The 15,286-nt window shown below is 47.0% G+C and overlaps 2 protein-coding genes across 5 annotated transcripts in view; one reads left to right on the top strand and one right to left on the bottom strand.

Moving 5' to 3' along the window:
- Positions 1-691: 691 nt before the first annotated feature.
- Positions 692-1,681, bottom strand: LOC147176471 (uncharacterized). The gene is made up of 3 exons (XM_086072859.1): positions 1,429-1,681; positions 1,144-1,341; positions 692-1,044 (listed from the first exon to the last, which is right to left on the bottom strand). The coding sequence occupies exons 1-3, from the start codon at positions 1,679-1,681 to the stop codon at positions 692-694; spliced, it is 804 nt and encodes a 267-aa protein (XP_085928985.1).
- Positions 1,682-12,335: 10,654 nt separating this feature from the next.
- Positions 12,336-15,286, top strand: part of cdk10 (cyclin dependent kinase 10) — a 45,321-nt gene continuing 42,370 nt past the window's right edge. Inside the window, exons 1-4 of one of the 4 annotated variants that reach the window (XM_086073767.1) lie at positions 12,336-12,578; positions 13,519-13,591; positions 13,683-13,754; positions 13,871-13,973. In XM_086073767.1, coding sequence (XP_085929893.1) covers positions 12,492-12,578; positions 13,519-13,591; positions 13,683-13,754; positions 13,871-13,973 — 335 coding nt within the window. In that variant the 5' untranslated portion in view covers positions 12,336-12,491. The remainder of the gene's footprint in view (positions 12,579-13,518; positions 13,592-13,682; positions 13,755-13,870; positions 13,974-15,286) is intronic. The other 3 variants (XM_086073765.1, XM_086073766.1, XM_086073768.1) reach the window with 3 other exon arrangements.

Raw genomic sequence — 15,286 nt, 5'->3', positions numbered from 1 at the left:
CCGACAGTGGGTTGATCTCAAATGATGCCACGTTTTTATTTAATATGCACAAGTCCGAAATTCCAAACAAACAGAGTAGCCACACCAGTTTACGCGTCATTTTGGAAGAAGAGGACGTCCTAGGCGTGAAAACTTCAACATGGTTCAATATACAAACACCGTGTGGAGCAGCTTAAACGTTAGTTGACATGCAGAGCACTCAAAGTGGGCAGAAAGACAGATGTTTTAGTATGAAGGTAAGATTTATTGTACGATCATAGCTCATAATCCGGTGCTAGCTAGCTCATCTCATGTTGTTATTTGTCACGAAAACTGAACACATTGAAGTCACGATTTTCATTTAAAGATTTGAAGCCTACCTTTAGACCGTGTGTTACGGTCATGGAGTGGAGGACCCAAATGCAGGAAGGTAGGAGAGCCATGGCAGTGATGCTGAACTTAGTTTTAATCAAAAACAAGGAAACACAAGATCACGCCCGAGGGCGGATAAAACAGTGAGTAGTGTGGGATACAGAGTAGCGTCACGGAGTAATAACCCGACACTCCTTGCTGCTTCTGTCAGGCTTTTATCTTGGCCTGATGAGCTAATGGGCAGCAGGTGTGTTTGGCGGGATCCGCCCTCCAGCTGTTTCCCCAGCAACTGCAAGGGAAAACAGAAACAGCTGACCCCAATCATGACAGTACCCCCCCACTAACGAACGCCCCCAGGCGGACCACCTGGCAGAGAAGGGTGCAACGAATGGAAGTCACGGACAAGTGACTGGTCCAGAATCCAGGAGCGGGGGATCCACTGGCGGTCCTCGGGACCGTACCCCTCCCAGTCGACCAGATACTGCATCCCCCTGCCGCGCTTTTGAGAGTCCAGTATGGCCCTAACCGTGTAGACAGGCTGCCCGCTGACGACCCGGGGAGGCGGTGGTGGCGCGGCCGGCGGGCACAATGGGCTGGCAGAGACAGGCTTGAGCAAGGACGTGTGGAAGACTGGGTGCACCTTGAGTGTGGGTGGCAGGTTGAGCCGAACTGCCACCGGGTTGATCACGGAGTCGACTTCAAATGGGCCGACAAATCGAGGCCCCAGGTTCTTGGATATCCCCGCTAACTGCAGGTCCCGAGTGGAGAGCCATAACTTCTGTCCCGGTCGGAAGGATGGTGCTGGGATCCGGTGCCTGTCCGCGAGTCGCCTGTTGCGGGCCATAGTGCGGCACAGGGCCTTCCTGGCGTCCCGCCAAACCCTGCGAGCCCGGCGGAGGTGGATATGGACCGAGGGAATGGCAACCTCGCCCTCCTGGGAAGAGAACAAAGGGGGTTGATAGCCATAGGCAGCGTTGAACGGGGACAAACCTGTGGCAGAGCACACGAGGGTGTTGTGGGCGTATTCGATCCATGGAAGGTGGGATGCCCACGAGGAAGGATGCTGATGGCACACACATCGGAGCGCCGCCTCCAAGTCCTGGTAAGCTCTCTCCGTCTGCCCATTTGATTGGGGGTGATAGCCCGAAGACAGGCTAGCCGTAGCTCCCAAAGACTTGCAGAAAGCCTTCCACACCCGGGACACAAACTGAGGCCCCCTATCGGAGACGAGGTCGGATGGGATCCCGTGGATCCTGAATATATCCCTTATCAGGATATCCGCCGTTTGCAACGAGGTGGGCAATCTGGGCAGGGCGATAAAGTGCGCCATCTTGGAAAACCGGTTCACCACCGTAAGGATCACCGACTGCCCGTTGGAATGTGGTAGCCCGGTAACGAAATCCAGCGCCAAGTGCGACCAAGGATGGTGGGGAATGGGCAGGGGGCGGAGCTGACCGGCTGGCATATGGCGAGAGGGCTTATTACGAGCACACACCGTACAGGACGTGACATACTCTTTTATGTCCTTGCGTAGCCCTGGCCACCAAAACCTCTGTGCTATTAGGGACAGCGTTCGACCTACCCCAGGATGACATGCCACCTTTGACACATGCCCCCACTGCAGCACCTCTTGACGAAGGTGTGTGGGTATAAACAACTTATTCACAGGGCATGCTACCGGGGTCTGCGTGTCGCCAGTTGCTTCCACCACCTTTCGCTCTACCTCCCACTGGAGGGCTCCCAACACTCTGTTCTCCGGCACGATCATTTCGGGTGGAGACCCCTCGGCGGCTGGACCGTGCATGCGGGACAAGGCATCCGGCTTGGTATTCCGGGCTCCTGGTCGGTAAGTGATGATATAATTAAAACGTGTCAGGAACAGGGCCCAGCGTGCTTGACGGGGATTTAGTCTCTGAGCGGACCGGAGGTACGACAAGTTTTTGTGGTCCGTGAAGATCTGGAAGGGTTCCGCCGCGCCCGAGCCAGTGCCGCCACTCCTGCAACGCAAAAATAATGGCCAGCAGCTCACGGTTGCCCACATCGTAGTTGCGCTCCACCTGGTTGAGCCGACGTGAGAAGAAGGCACAGGGATGCAGCCTCTGGTCAACCGGGAACCGTTGGGACAACACCGCCCCCACTCCCGTCTCTGAAGCATCAACCTCGACCACAAATGGAAGAGCCTCGTTAGGGTGTGTCAAAACCGGTGAGCGTGAAAATAATAATTTTAATTTAACAAAAGCGGCCTCAGCCTGCTGAGTCCAAATAAACGGAATCTTGGTAGACGTCAGCCTCGTCAGAGGTTCGGCTTTCATGCTATAGTCGCGGATGAACCGACGGTAGAAATGAGCGAATCCCAGGAACCTCTGCAAGTGCTTTCTTGACGTGGGTGTTGGCCACTCGACCACGGCCTGGATCTTGGCCGGGTCGGCTCTCAATTGACCCCTCTCCACAATATAGCCGAGGAACTGGACCGAACTGGTGTGAAACGCACACTTTTTTCACGTATAGCCGGTTTTCCAGCAGTCGCTCCAAAACCAGCCGAACGTGTTGCCGATGTTCTGCTAGATTTCTAGAGAAAATCAAAATGTCGTCAAGGTAAACAAAACAAAAGTGATTAAGCATGTCACGCAAGACATCATTAATGAAACACTGAAACACTGCGGGAGCGTTTAAGAGGCCAAAAGGCATAACCAAATACTCAAAATGCCCAATGGGTGTTTTAAACGCTGTTTTCCATTCGTCGCCCTCCCTTATCCTAACCAGATGGTAGGCACTGCGAAGGTCTAATTTGGTAAACACCGCAGCAGAATGTAATGGAGCAAATGCTGACTCCATTAGCGGCAATGGGTATTTGTTTTTAATTGTTATGTTATTCAGACCACGGAAATCGATGCAAGGGCGTAGAGTCTTGTCTTTTTTCTCAACGAAGAAAAATCCTGCCCCTAGCGGCGACTTGGAAGGCCGAATAAGCCCGGCAGCCAGCGACGTTGTGACATATTCATTAAGGGCTTGGAGTTCCGGCTTGGCTATTCGGTACAGGCGTGTACTATGCAATGGTGCGTCAGGAACCAATTCTATCGCGCAATCATAAGGTCGATGCGGAGGGAGAGATAAGGCCCGGTCTTTACTAAAAACTTCCCGTAAGTCGTGGTATTCTACTGGCACATTTTCTAGGTTAATCGGTTCCATTATTACTTTAGCTGGGCTACGGTGGTGGTTTACGGCTGACTGCAGGCAATGTGAGTGACAAAACAAGCTCCATCTCTCTAACCTAGGCATGCCCCAGTTTATGTCAGGGTTGTGCCTGGCCAGCCAAGTCAGACCCAGGACCACTGGGGCTGACCGGGAGGGCATAATGAAAAACTGTCTAGTCTCCACGTGATTTCCCGATAAACGCATGTGTAGACTCTCTGTTCTATGTGTAATCACCCCCAAGAGGCGCCCGTTGAGGTCATACATCTCCTTGGTTTTCTCGAGTCTAACCACCGGACATTTCAAGATGTTAACAATTTTCGGGTCGACAATACAATCATCAGCCCCAGAGTCCACCAAAGCCGTCATCTTTACATTCACCCCACCCCATGTCATTTCTCCGGACAATTGGAGCCTTTTAGTGTCCAACTGGCCATTTGGGTCACCTGATCCCGTGGACTGGGAGTACTCACACTGGTTGTTGCGTTGGGGTTGAATGGTTGTGGCTGGAACGGGTGCGACGTCCCGACGTCTATCAGGCCGCCTCCAACACGTGGCCGATCGGTGTCCGGGCCGACCACAATATTGGCACGCCTGATTTCTCCACCGGTTCCTGCGTTCCGCTGCAGAGAGCCGTCCTCCCCCCAGCTGCATAGGCTCGATGCCATCTCCCGCAGGAGGGCGTCGCCACGAAGCGTCGGGAGGCGAGGCGCCGAAGAAGTGCCCCGCGGACGTGGTCGAAAGCGACTGAGCGGCAGTGTCTGTTGCCTTAGGTCGTCGCTCCTCCTCCCGTTCCCGCTACCGCTCCCGCAACCTGTTGTCCAAGCGGATGGCCAGGTTGATGAGTTCCTCCAGACGGGACGTCTCTTCCCGTGCCGCCAGCTCGTCCTTGATTCGCGGGCTGAGTCCTCGCCGGAAGATCCCACACAGCGCCGCTTCGTCGTAACGGCTCTCGGCCGCCAAAACCCGGAAGGAGATGGAGTATTCCGCCACGGACAAGTCGGCCTGCTGGAGGTCCAGCAAGCGGCTGCCCGCTTCCTTCCCTTTTACTGGGTGGTCGAAGACGTTTCTAAATTCCGCCAGGAAGGCCGGAAATGAAGCTCGGAGCTCCGGATTGGCTTTACTGACCGCCATCGCCCATAATGCCGCCTGGCCGGAAAGTAGGCTCATTACGACGGCGACCTTGGCGCCATCGTTCGGGAAGGTGTGCGGCTGTTGATCGAGAACCAGGCTACACTGGTGAATGAATTGTTCACACCCACCAATTTCGCCAGAGTAGCGGGGATGATGGGGAATATTGGGTTCCCGAAGAACAAAGTTGCCAGCTGATCGGGACACGGAGGAGACAGGTGACACCCCGGCTGGTCGTAAGTCTTCCGCGGCCGTGTATTCCGACCTCCGCTCCACCTTCAAGGTGAGTGACCCGATCTGGGTGGTTAGCGTCGACATTGCCTCCTTCAGCTCGCGGAAGTATTGCTCGTGCTGTCCGAGTAAGCGCCCATGGCTGGCCATGGCCTGGCACAGGTTGTTGGGGTCTGCGGGTCCATTCTGGTCGGGTTATTCTGTTACGGTCACGGAGTGGAGGACCCAAATGCAGGAAGGTAGGAGAGCCACGGCAGTGATGCTGAACTTAGTTTTAATCAAAAACAAGGAAACACAAGATCACGCCCGAGGGCGGATAAAACAGTGAGTAGTGTGGGATACAGAGTAGCGTCACGGAGTAATAACCCGACACTCCTTGCTGCTTCTGTCAGGCTTTTATCTTGGCCTGATGAGCTAATGGGCAGCAGGTGTGTTTGGCGGGATCCGCCCTCCAGCTGTTTCCCCAGCAACTGCAAGGGAAAACAGAAACAGCTGACCCCAATCATGACACCGTGACTTTCTGTCCTGAATGTATTTGCTTTTACCTGGGCCATTTGTATTGTCATAGCTGAGACAGTGTAAACATACGATCAATAGCTTGTCACTGCACTTCTTTCATGTCTTCAAAAACTACCTGTATACTTGAACTGAGATATATTAAGCTCGACGCACTTTCATATGATGTGAGTTGAAAGAACATAACTACCAAAACAGTGACACACACGATTAACTTTTTTTATTTTATTTTATTTTTTTATTATTTTTTTAGTATTGTCAAACCCAACACAAAATACAATACAATTTAAGTCAACAGGGTATTTTTTTTTCCCGTCAGATTTTTTTCCCCCTTTTTTCTTTACTTTTCAATTGACACACATTAACAAAAAATTAAAAATACTGGCACATATAACCCATTCAAGGTGTAGAACACAGGCCGAAACAAAATTATTACCCCATACATATTCCCCCAGCCAGGCAGGATGTCGTGAGGGCCTACCGAAACCCGATAGCCTAGAAGCCTCAATTCCTGGCGCAGGAGACTCACCCAAACACCGTGCAGAAGCACCCTCTCAGTCCCTATCAATGAGACATCCACCAGCAAGGCCATCGGACGAAACAGCATCATCTGGCGGTGCCATGAGCAGGGCAGGAGATGGAGATCCTCCACTCGAGCCCTCCATGGGAAAAACCACAGGCAGGTTGTAGCGCCGCAACCTGTCATAGTGGACGGTCTGCAGAGGTGAGTCTCCCCAAACGGGCTACCAATCTGGTAAGTAACCCCTACCTCATCATCCCTATCCATGTGCCGCCTGACTACGTAAGGCCCTTTCCAGTGTGGGGCCAACTTACGGCGGCTCTCAGTGGGGTCATTCAGCCATACAAGGTCTCCGACCTCATAAGGGTCATGCCTCAACTTAGCATCATAGAGGGCCTTTTGCTTCTTGCTCGCCGCAATATTGTTGTCCTTCGCCTGGCCGAAAGCCGACCCCAGACGCCTGAGAAGAGAACTAGCAAAGTCCCCTGGGGGCCCACCCTCAGGGTTGCCCTGCAACATTGGTCCTAAGACCACCTTAACCGGCGTCCGGGCTTCCCTGCCATGAGTGAGGAAATAAGGTGTAAATCCAGTACTGGAGTGTACACTAGTATTGTAGGCAAAGGCAACTTGCAGCAGTCCCATTCCCCTTCACAGGACAGAAGGGTTTTGCCCAATTGATCAATGAACGTCCTATTGAACCTATCAACCATCCTATCAGATTTTGGGTTATAGGGAGTGGTGTGTGTTTTCTTCACACCCAGCAGTTGGCACAAATATTTCACCACATCAGATTCAAATTGTCTTCCCATATCAGTGTGCAGGGTCTCCATCACCCCATGTTCCAAGATATAGTTCTGGAAGAGACCGTGGTGGCGTTCTGATCACGGATGGCATACAAGTTGACAAACATAGTGAAATAGTCTTCAACAACCAAAACATAACGGTTGCCTTTGGAGGTGAGTAGCAACTCCAATATGTCGGCGGCGACATGCTGTAAAGGCCTCTCCATTTGCGAGGTCTTCATGGGAGCCCGATATTGCGGAACTGGGGATTTCCTCCTCTGTCTTGCATAGCACTGATCACACCAGGCCTTGATATCATTGTCCATAGTGGGCCAATAACAGACACTCCTGGCACGTGATACAACCCGCTCATATGCCAGGTGAGCCGTCAGCGGTGTGCCATGCAGCTGAGACAGAACCTCGGGGACCAACGCAGCCGGGACCACCACCTGTGTCGTCTGCCCCATTCCACACAATCCTGCACAGTAAGCCATCAATGGAAACAAGCCGGTGAAACTCACGGCAAAATCTCCTCAAACTCCGGCTCGCTGTCTTCAACCGCCATCTAGGGGTTCGCCGGCCCTCCTCCAACCAGGCCAACACCTGAGCAATGTCAGAGTCCTCCTGTTGGAGTTCCTGGACATAGGACCCTTTGTGGGACAGGGTGTAAATCAAGGGTACCCGTGTGCACGGGACCGCCTGCTATATCATGGACATCCCCATCGACCAACTCGCCGCTGGGAACCGGCCTCCGTGATAGAGCATCAGCGTTAGTGTGCTGAGCACCAGTTTTGTGCACAATTACCCAGTCGTAGGGGTCCAGTTCAAGGGCCCAACGGCTCCGACGCCCCGTTCTGTCAATGTCAATGGAGAGACGTCGGAGACCCATTAATGGCCGATGATCTGTAACAATGGTGAAGGGGCGAAGGCCCAGGTAGTGTCTGAAATGACGAACTGCCCAAACTATCGCCCACAACTCCCTATCATATGTAGACCACCAGCGTTCGACTGCAGTGAGAGAGCGGCTAGCATACGCGACCACTCTCCCCCGACCATCGGCATCTTACGCCAGCACTGCTCCGACCGCCACCTGTGAAGCATCGGTATGAAGAATGAAACTGTGGGAGAAGTCTGGATGCCTCATGATAGGTTCAGAACAAAGAGCATCCCGAAGGAAGTCAAAAGACACCTGGCATTCGAAGGTTCATAGGAATGGTGCATCCTTCCCTGTGAGCTGACAGAAGGGGACAGCGCGCTGGAAAAAATCCCCTCACAAATCTCCTGTAATAAGAACAAAGACCCAGGAAGGCACGCACCTCAGTAGCAGACCGTGGCACGGGCCAAGATTTCACCTTGTCTGTGTTTTTGGGGTCTGGACGAAGCCCCTCAGCAGACACAACATGACCAAGGAAGACAACGTGGTCTCGGGCAAGGTGGCACTTCTTCGCATTCAGCCGCAGTCCAGCAGCCCCCACCCGGGAGAAGACCTCTTCAAGCGCCGACAGGTGTTCTTCGAACAACTTACTGAATATTAATATGTCGTCAAGATAGACCATGCAGATATGCTATGGCAGCCCCTTTAACACCAACTCCATAACCCGCTGGAAAGTCGCTGGTGCATTGGTAAGTCCCATGGGCATAGACCTGAACTGGTACAGGCCCTGACCAGTGGTGAAGGCAGTTTTTTTCACGGTTCTCCTGGGCCACCTCAATCTACCAGTAACCATCGGAAAAATCCAGGGTACTGAACCAGAGGGCTCCAGCCAAGGCATCCAACGAATCATCAACCTGGGGCAACGGATGAGAGTCTTTAACAGTCACTGCATTGAGACCCCGATAATCCACGCAAAATCGCCATGTGTTATTATTTTTCTTAACAAGAACTACAGAAGATGACCATGGGCTACAGCTCTCCTCAATGACACCCTCTTCCAATAAACGCTGTACCTGTCTATTGATTTATTTACGCTTGTCTGGGGAGGTACGATACGCCGTTGTTTCATTGGAGGGTAGCCCCCAGTGTCAATGTGGTGTTTGATCAAATTAGGGTTGCTCACCCTACCTCGAGCCTGGCTGAACACGCCCCGATGCTTCCCCAGTAGGACCTGCAGCTGCCGCCTCTGATCATCTGACAACAGCACATAAGCTACATCTGGCAAGGGGGCATTCCCTACTTCAGAACCAAAACACTCTGCAGGGGTAAGTATGTCACATTCGTTAACATGGTGGAAGACCCCTAGATGAGAGCCAGAGTGTAATTTCAGCTCTTAGTCTGTTGGATTAAGTAGCCGCGCTTCAGTACACCTGTTGGGATGGACATTTTGAACTCCTCAGAGATAAGTGAAATATTAGAACCGCAATCTATTAACACATTCACATCAACACTTTCGACGGTCCCCCTAACGTAGGCAGCAGGCTCCGACTCACCCACCAAACAGGATTCCACCAACAGGGGTGATGGTGGCGCTACTGAGTCGTCGTTGTGACCCGGTGACGGCAACACTGGCATCTGAGTCTCAATGCCAGCTACTGGCCGTTTCCCTGGCCCAGTTCATGGGGTGAGGGATAACGCCGGGAGGGAGACAAAAACCTCACTCCACGTCTCGCTTGCCGGTCTTCCAGGTAGGGCTGCCTCCTCGGGCTCTCGCTGCGCTGTCTGGGTGGTGAGAAGGTCGTAGCAGTGGACTCGCGGGTCCCCCGCTGAATCCTCCCTGGCGTCCACGCTCCGGAGACCGGCCTCCTGCGTTGTTGCTCCCCTGGAGGTCCTGGGAGACGGACCTGCAGCCAACTCCGCCACACTCGCAGTGACAAGCACGATGTTGTCCACTATGCTCCAACGGACTCAGCTGACGAGCCCCAGGAAAAGAGGAGCGACGGCCACCACACTCATCCTCTCGGGCACGGGCTCTTAAATCTCTCACCTCCATCTGCAGGTTGTCCATCCTCGAAGTAAGTCGCTCCAAGGCATGGAAAAGCTTTTCCGTTGAATTCGCATTGCACAACACTCCGAACAGCTGAATCAAGGGACGCCACGATTGTAGGTGGTGGGATGGAGTAGGGCGACGGGGCTGTGCCTACTCTCAGAGCTTGTCTTCACTCCTCCCAACATGCCGCTCTAAAGCAGTACCGCTAACCGGCTAGCCGAGTAGAAAGTTTGGTAGATTTCCGGAGAGAAAAGGTTCCACCCCAAAAACTGTCTTTGGGGAGCAACTGTTGACTGCCCCGTTTATTCACACACTTCCCTCCAAAAAACTCTTCGACTTCCCCCGTCGCCCCGCTCTCACGTCATCATCCCGCGACCTTCCTTTTAACGCTTACAATAGTATGGAGGTAAATATGGTACAAAAGTAACTTGTACCTGTTAAAAAAAATTTAAAACATCTAAAAAATACCTCATAAACTGCTGCTTAGTGCTTAGATGTGAAAATTACTATAGAGCTACAGAACCCGATTGAATGTTTTACAAAATAACCTAAACCTATAACCAAAAGTGGACAGTACTCAGCTACTTGTATTTGAGTAACTTTTGAAAAAAATTTGAGTATCTTTATTTTTTCTTGTACTTGAGTAACATTATATTCAAGTATCTGTACTCTTACTATCATAATAAAATGAAAATAAAATGTTTTTACTGCAAGTAAATCTTTAAGCCGCTACAGGTATTTTAACCTCAACCCTTTATCCTCTGTATTTACCCATTTAGTTTTAAATATTACAATTTCTTGATAAATGTCAGTATTTTTGCAATGTATGCTTTGCAACACACAGTTGAAAAAAAAGGCTCTTACACTCTTAGTTTACTCATCACTCACAGTACTCAAATATTTGTGCAAGTATTTTTTCTGCACTTTTAATTTCTTCTTGAGTTAAATTTTCCAATGTAACATTACTCTTATTTGAATATAAATATTGGCTATTCTGCTTTTGAAATGCTAGTCTATCTGTGTCACTAAGATGTGAGCAGTGTCACTGTCACCTAGCTACTTTAACAAAAGTAACTAAGTCAAATGTTAGTTTATTTATTTTTAATTAAATGAGAATAATCTCATACATTTCAAAATCTTGCTCAAAAGGTGTAGACAACTGCTGGAGACACTGCTGAAGCATCAGTGAAAAGGATGACCCACTCCATCAGCAAGCAGCCAAGAGACAGGAGATGACACCTGGGAGGTATTCCATCAAGCCGGATTAAGGAAAAGCCTGTCTTTTTTCGCTGAACCCATCTTATTTTGATCAGAGTTCTGTTCCATCAAGTTGGGTTAGATAAATTCCCACTCAGTAACCATGGTAATTTATGCTGTGGAAAAGGCTGGCTCATTTCAATAAACCTGGCTCATTTTAAGTCAGTGTTCCATTCCATCACATCATATGAAAGGGTGTCGAGCTTAATATATCTCAGTTCAAGTATACAGGTAGTTTTTGAAGACATTTAAGAAGTGCAGGGACAAGCTATTGATTGTATGTTCACCTTTTTTCTACAGGTATTTTTTTTTGTACAAATCAGGACTTTTACAGGTACCATTTTTTTTTTTTTACAGGTACAATTTGTTTTTTTTTACAGATACAATTATTATTATTTTTTTCCACGTACACATTTTTTTTACAGGTACAAATCACGACTTTTACAGATACAAATGTATACTTTTTTCTACAGGTACAATTTTTTTTTAATAGGTTCAAGTTACTTTTGCACCATATTTACCTCCATAGTAGCCGCCATGTTTCTAACCTCTTCAGGCCGAAATATTTTAGTGAATCAGCCCCGCCCACTATCTTTGACAGGCGAGTTTCACAGATACAATTAATTAATGAAACGCTGCAACACAGGAACATGAAATAAACAAATACAGAAATAATTATATATATATATATATATATATATACATAATTTATATACATAAGTAATTTAATTACTGACGCATTAATTTAATTATTGGTTTATTTAATTCCATATTTAATTAAGAAATGACACATTTAATTATTTCATGACACACATTTATTTAATTATTTATTGGTGTGTTTATTTATTTAATTTAGACAGGCGAGTTTCTAACCTCTTCAGGCCGAAATATTTTAGTGAATCAGCCCCGCCCACTATCTTTGACAGGCGAGTTTCACAGATACAATTAATTAATGAAACGCTGCAACACAGGAACATGAAATAAACAAATACAGAAATAATTATATATATATATATATATATATATATATATATATATATATATATACATAATTTATATACATAAGTAATTTAATTACTGACGCATTAATTTAATTATTGGTTTATTTAATTCCATATTTAATTAAGAAATGACACATTTAATTATTTCATGACACACATTTATTTAATTATTTATTGGTGTGTTTATTTATTTAATTTAGACACTTTTGGTCCTCCATAAGGCAAGACAAGGCAGCTTTATTCATATAACACATTTCAAGTCGTGTGCGTGTTTATTCTCCTTATTTTGTAACGTCTCTTCAGTCTAAAATCTGCTGTACAGTAGTCCCTTTACACTCTCCTCTACAATAGGTGGTGGTATACACCAAGAAACCGCCAGATAAATTGGAAGAAGACGAAGAAGTGGAAGAGGAGGAGGAGGAGGAGGAGGAGGAAGAAGAAGAAAAAGAAGAAGAAGAAGAAGAAGAAGAAGAAGAAGAAGAAGAAGCATTAGCAGCGATAAATACCAACAAACAAGCGAAAGAATATTCTGAAATACAAACGTTTTGGGTTTTTTAGCCGGGGAAAGTCTGTCTGTTATTTTTAGATGGACGTCGCTGGAGAGGAAGATCCGGGGCCGATAAGGCTCAAATCGATGAAGAACAAAGTTTTCACAGTACCCAAAAATCATAGGGTAAGGACGAGGGGATGATAAACGCAAGATGGCTATCCTAATAAAAGTGATATTTCACAGATCTAGAGTAACATATAAGTACTCTGAAAATGGACGTAAACACTGTGTAATTAGTGCTCTCTTTTACAAGGTAATGCTTAAAACTGCGGTGATACTGTGGTAAAAAACGCAGCGCCTAAATGTTTTTATACTGACGTTTTATATACAGACGAAGATATATTTGTTTAGCTGTGAAAGTAAATTGTTATTCCGTTTTCATGGGCCAGGATAGTTTTCGAGTTACGCATAAGTGTAGTCTTAATTCACACTGGCTTTAGATGTTTGTTATTTTACTTTATCGTTGTTATTTTCGATTGATGATATTGTGGGCGGAACGGTGTGACGACGGCGGCAGCAACAGCCAACAGACGTCGCTCGCTTATTTACAACAGATTTGATTTGCTATTAAATTGGAGGGAATCTAAACGTTTTCATTGTGAACACAGACGTTTCACTACAGTGTGTAATTCCAGTATAAAGATCCATCCATTTCTTGAACCTCTTATTATTTGTTGTCATTGTGTGAAGTATCGTACAAAATGATAATCGGACACTCCTAAAATTAGCTCCTGCTGGATAGCCCACTGTCCAGCATGCCCTGCATTCATTGGCTCATCATTGAAACCTTTGCTAATTAACATGTAGCCCACAGCGACTTAAGTTGAACATTTTTCAAGTTTCCTCCAACGTTCCAAAAGCATGCGCAATAGGTGAATTTGTGCCCAGCGATTGGCAGTTCATGGCTCGCCTCTGGCCCAGCTGGGATAGGCTCCAGCACACCCTAGTGACCCTGGTGAGGATAAGTGGCTTGGAAAATGAATGAATGAATCATGACATTGTTTTTGATGCAGTTATTCCCTTTTGGGGGTCCAGAACGCAAACTTTCTTCTTTTTATCCTAGTTTGGGAGGTGTAGAAGTGTTCGAAGTTTTGAAAAGCTCAACCGTATAGGGGAAGGAACCTATGGCATTGTTTGTAAGTCATTTACATATCTTGGAGTGAAAATGCAATTCTTATTCAAAGCTTCTCTCCTCTGTCAAATCACTTGTTGCCATTTTTCCTACAGACCGTGCTCGTGACACCAAATCTGATGAAATAGTAGCACTGAAGAAGGTTCGGATGGATAAAGAAAAAGATGGTAATTCCACAGCAATGTCTTTGTTCGTTTTTATTTATAATTTGTAGAGTATTTGCATGTGTTTGTGCTAAAACTGATAGGATCTGTGTGTGCGTGTGTTTGTGTTTGCATGTCAGGGATTCCCATCAGCAGCCTCAGAGAGATCACCCTATTGCTGCGGCTCCGACATCCCAATATAGTAGAATTGAAAGAGGTTGTTGTGGGCAGCCACCTTGAAAGGTCAGTAATTGTAGTTGAATATGTGAGCCTCAGAAACCAGTGAATAGTTAAGCTCTTAGCCACAATGGAAACTAAGCTTAACATCATAACACGATTTTTATTCCCATAGAACAGGGGTTGGCAACTTAGGCCTTTCCACGGGTATTTTAAAAAGGCATATTTCCCCCCTCCCCATGTAGAAAAAAAAATGTCCACATTGCCTCGTTTGTTTAAAAAAAACAGCCACAAAAACTGAGAAGTGCGTTTTTAGGATCATTTACATGCATGCCAAGCTTCTAGGCGGCAGTAGTTAGACAAAGACTGATTGTCTCTTGGCGTCACTTCCACAATACGTCACACAAAGCACGGACTGTCGGCGCACACAAGACTTAAAAATATAAATTAAATAAAACAATCATGTAAACACACAGAGTGAGTACATCACAAAGGAGGGTATAGGACAGGGGTGGGCAAACTTTTTGACTTGCGGGCCACAATGGGTTTGAAATTTTGACAGATGGGCCGGACCAGGAGCATTTGGACCTCATAGCACAGTAAACACACACAGATAAATGTACAACCCGATTTACTTATAGTGTGCACTAAGGACTGCGTTTTTCAAATGTGCAAAATCCACTTATTTAAAACAGCTTTTCCAATAGCTTCATTTTTATTGTTTTAGCTCAACTTTTGCTGTGTTTTTATGCTTTGTAAAGTGACCTTGGGTGTCTTGAAAGGTGCTGTTTTTAAATGAAATGTATTATTATTATTATGATTATTATAAAATAGCCCTAATCCAGGTAGTACGTTTGCCTGAATGAATATGCAAGATGCGGCATTTACACACTATTTGGCAAAGTGGGAGGAGAAATGTAAATAGATTATAATACACACTGTGATCTGTCAAACCTGGTGATTGCATCTATTTTTAATAGATTTCAATTCAAGGCGTAAAGTTAAAAAAATCAAGATTTATTGAAAAAAGATGATCACTTTCAACATTCAAAACATATTATTACCCAACGAAATACTCAATGTCAATCATTTCTGCTCCACTGCTGTGCATAAAGGCACACTCAATTAAAAGACGCACTTTCAAACTTTTTTTTCATAACAGAACATAAGTAGAAAAACTCACAAATTTCAGCAGTCCGACGTTTTTTCCTGTTAAATTTGGCGATCCATCCGTGGTGACATTGGAAAGTTTACTCCAAGGAAGCTTCATCCTCTCGATGACAGCGGACACATGTGCATACAAGTCCTCTCCTCGCGTTTTCTCCTTCAGCGACTCCATGCTCAAAAGCTCCTCAGTTATCTCAAAACTGTCGTTTATC

Source organism: Leptonotus elevatus, chromosome 4, assembly GCF_054856555.1.
Source record: "Leptonotus elevatus isolate MCC_2025b chromosome 4, RoL_Lele_1.0, whole genome shotgun sequence".
NCBI lineage: Eukaryota > Metazoa > Chordata > Actinopteri > Syngnathiformes > Syngnathidae > Leptonotus > Leptonotus elevatus.
The sequence above is the reverse complement of the archived record's forward strand: the minus strand, read 5'-3'. Positions and strand labels throughout refer to the sequence as shown.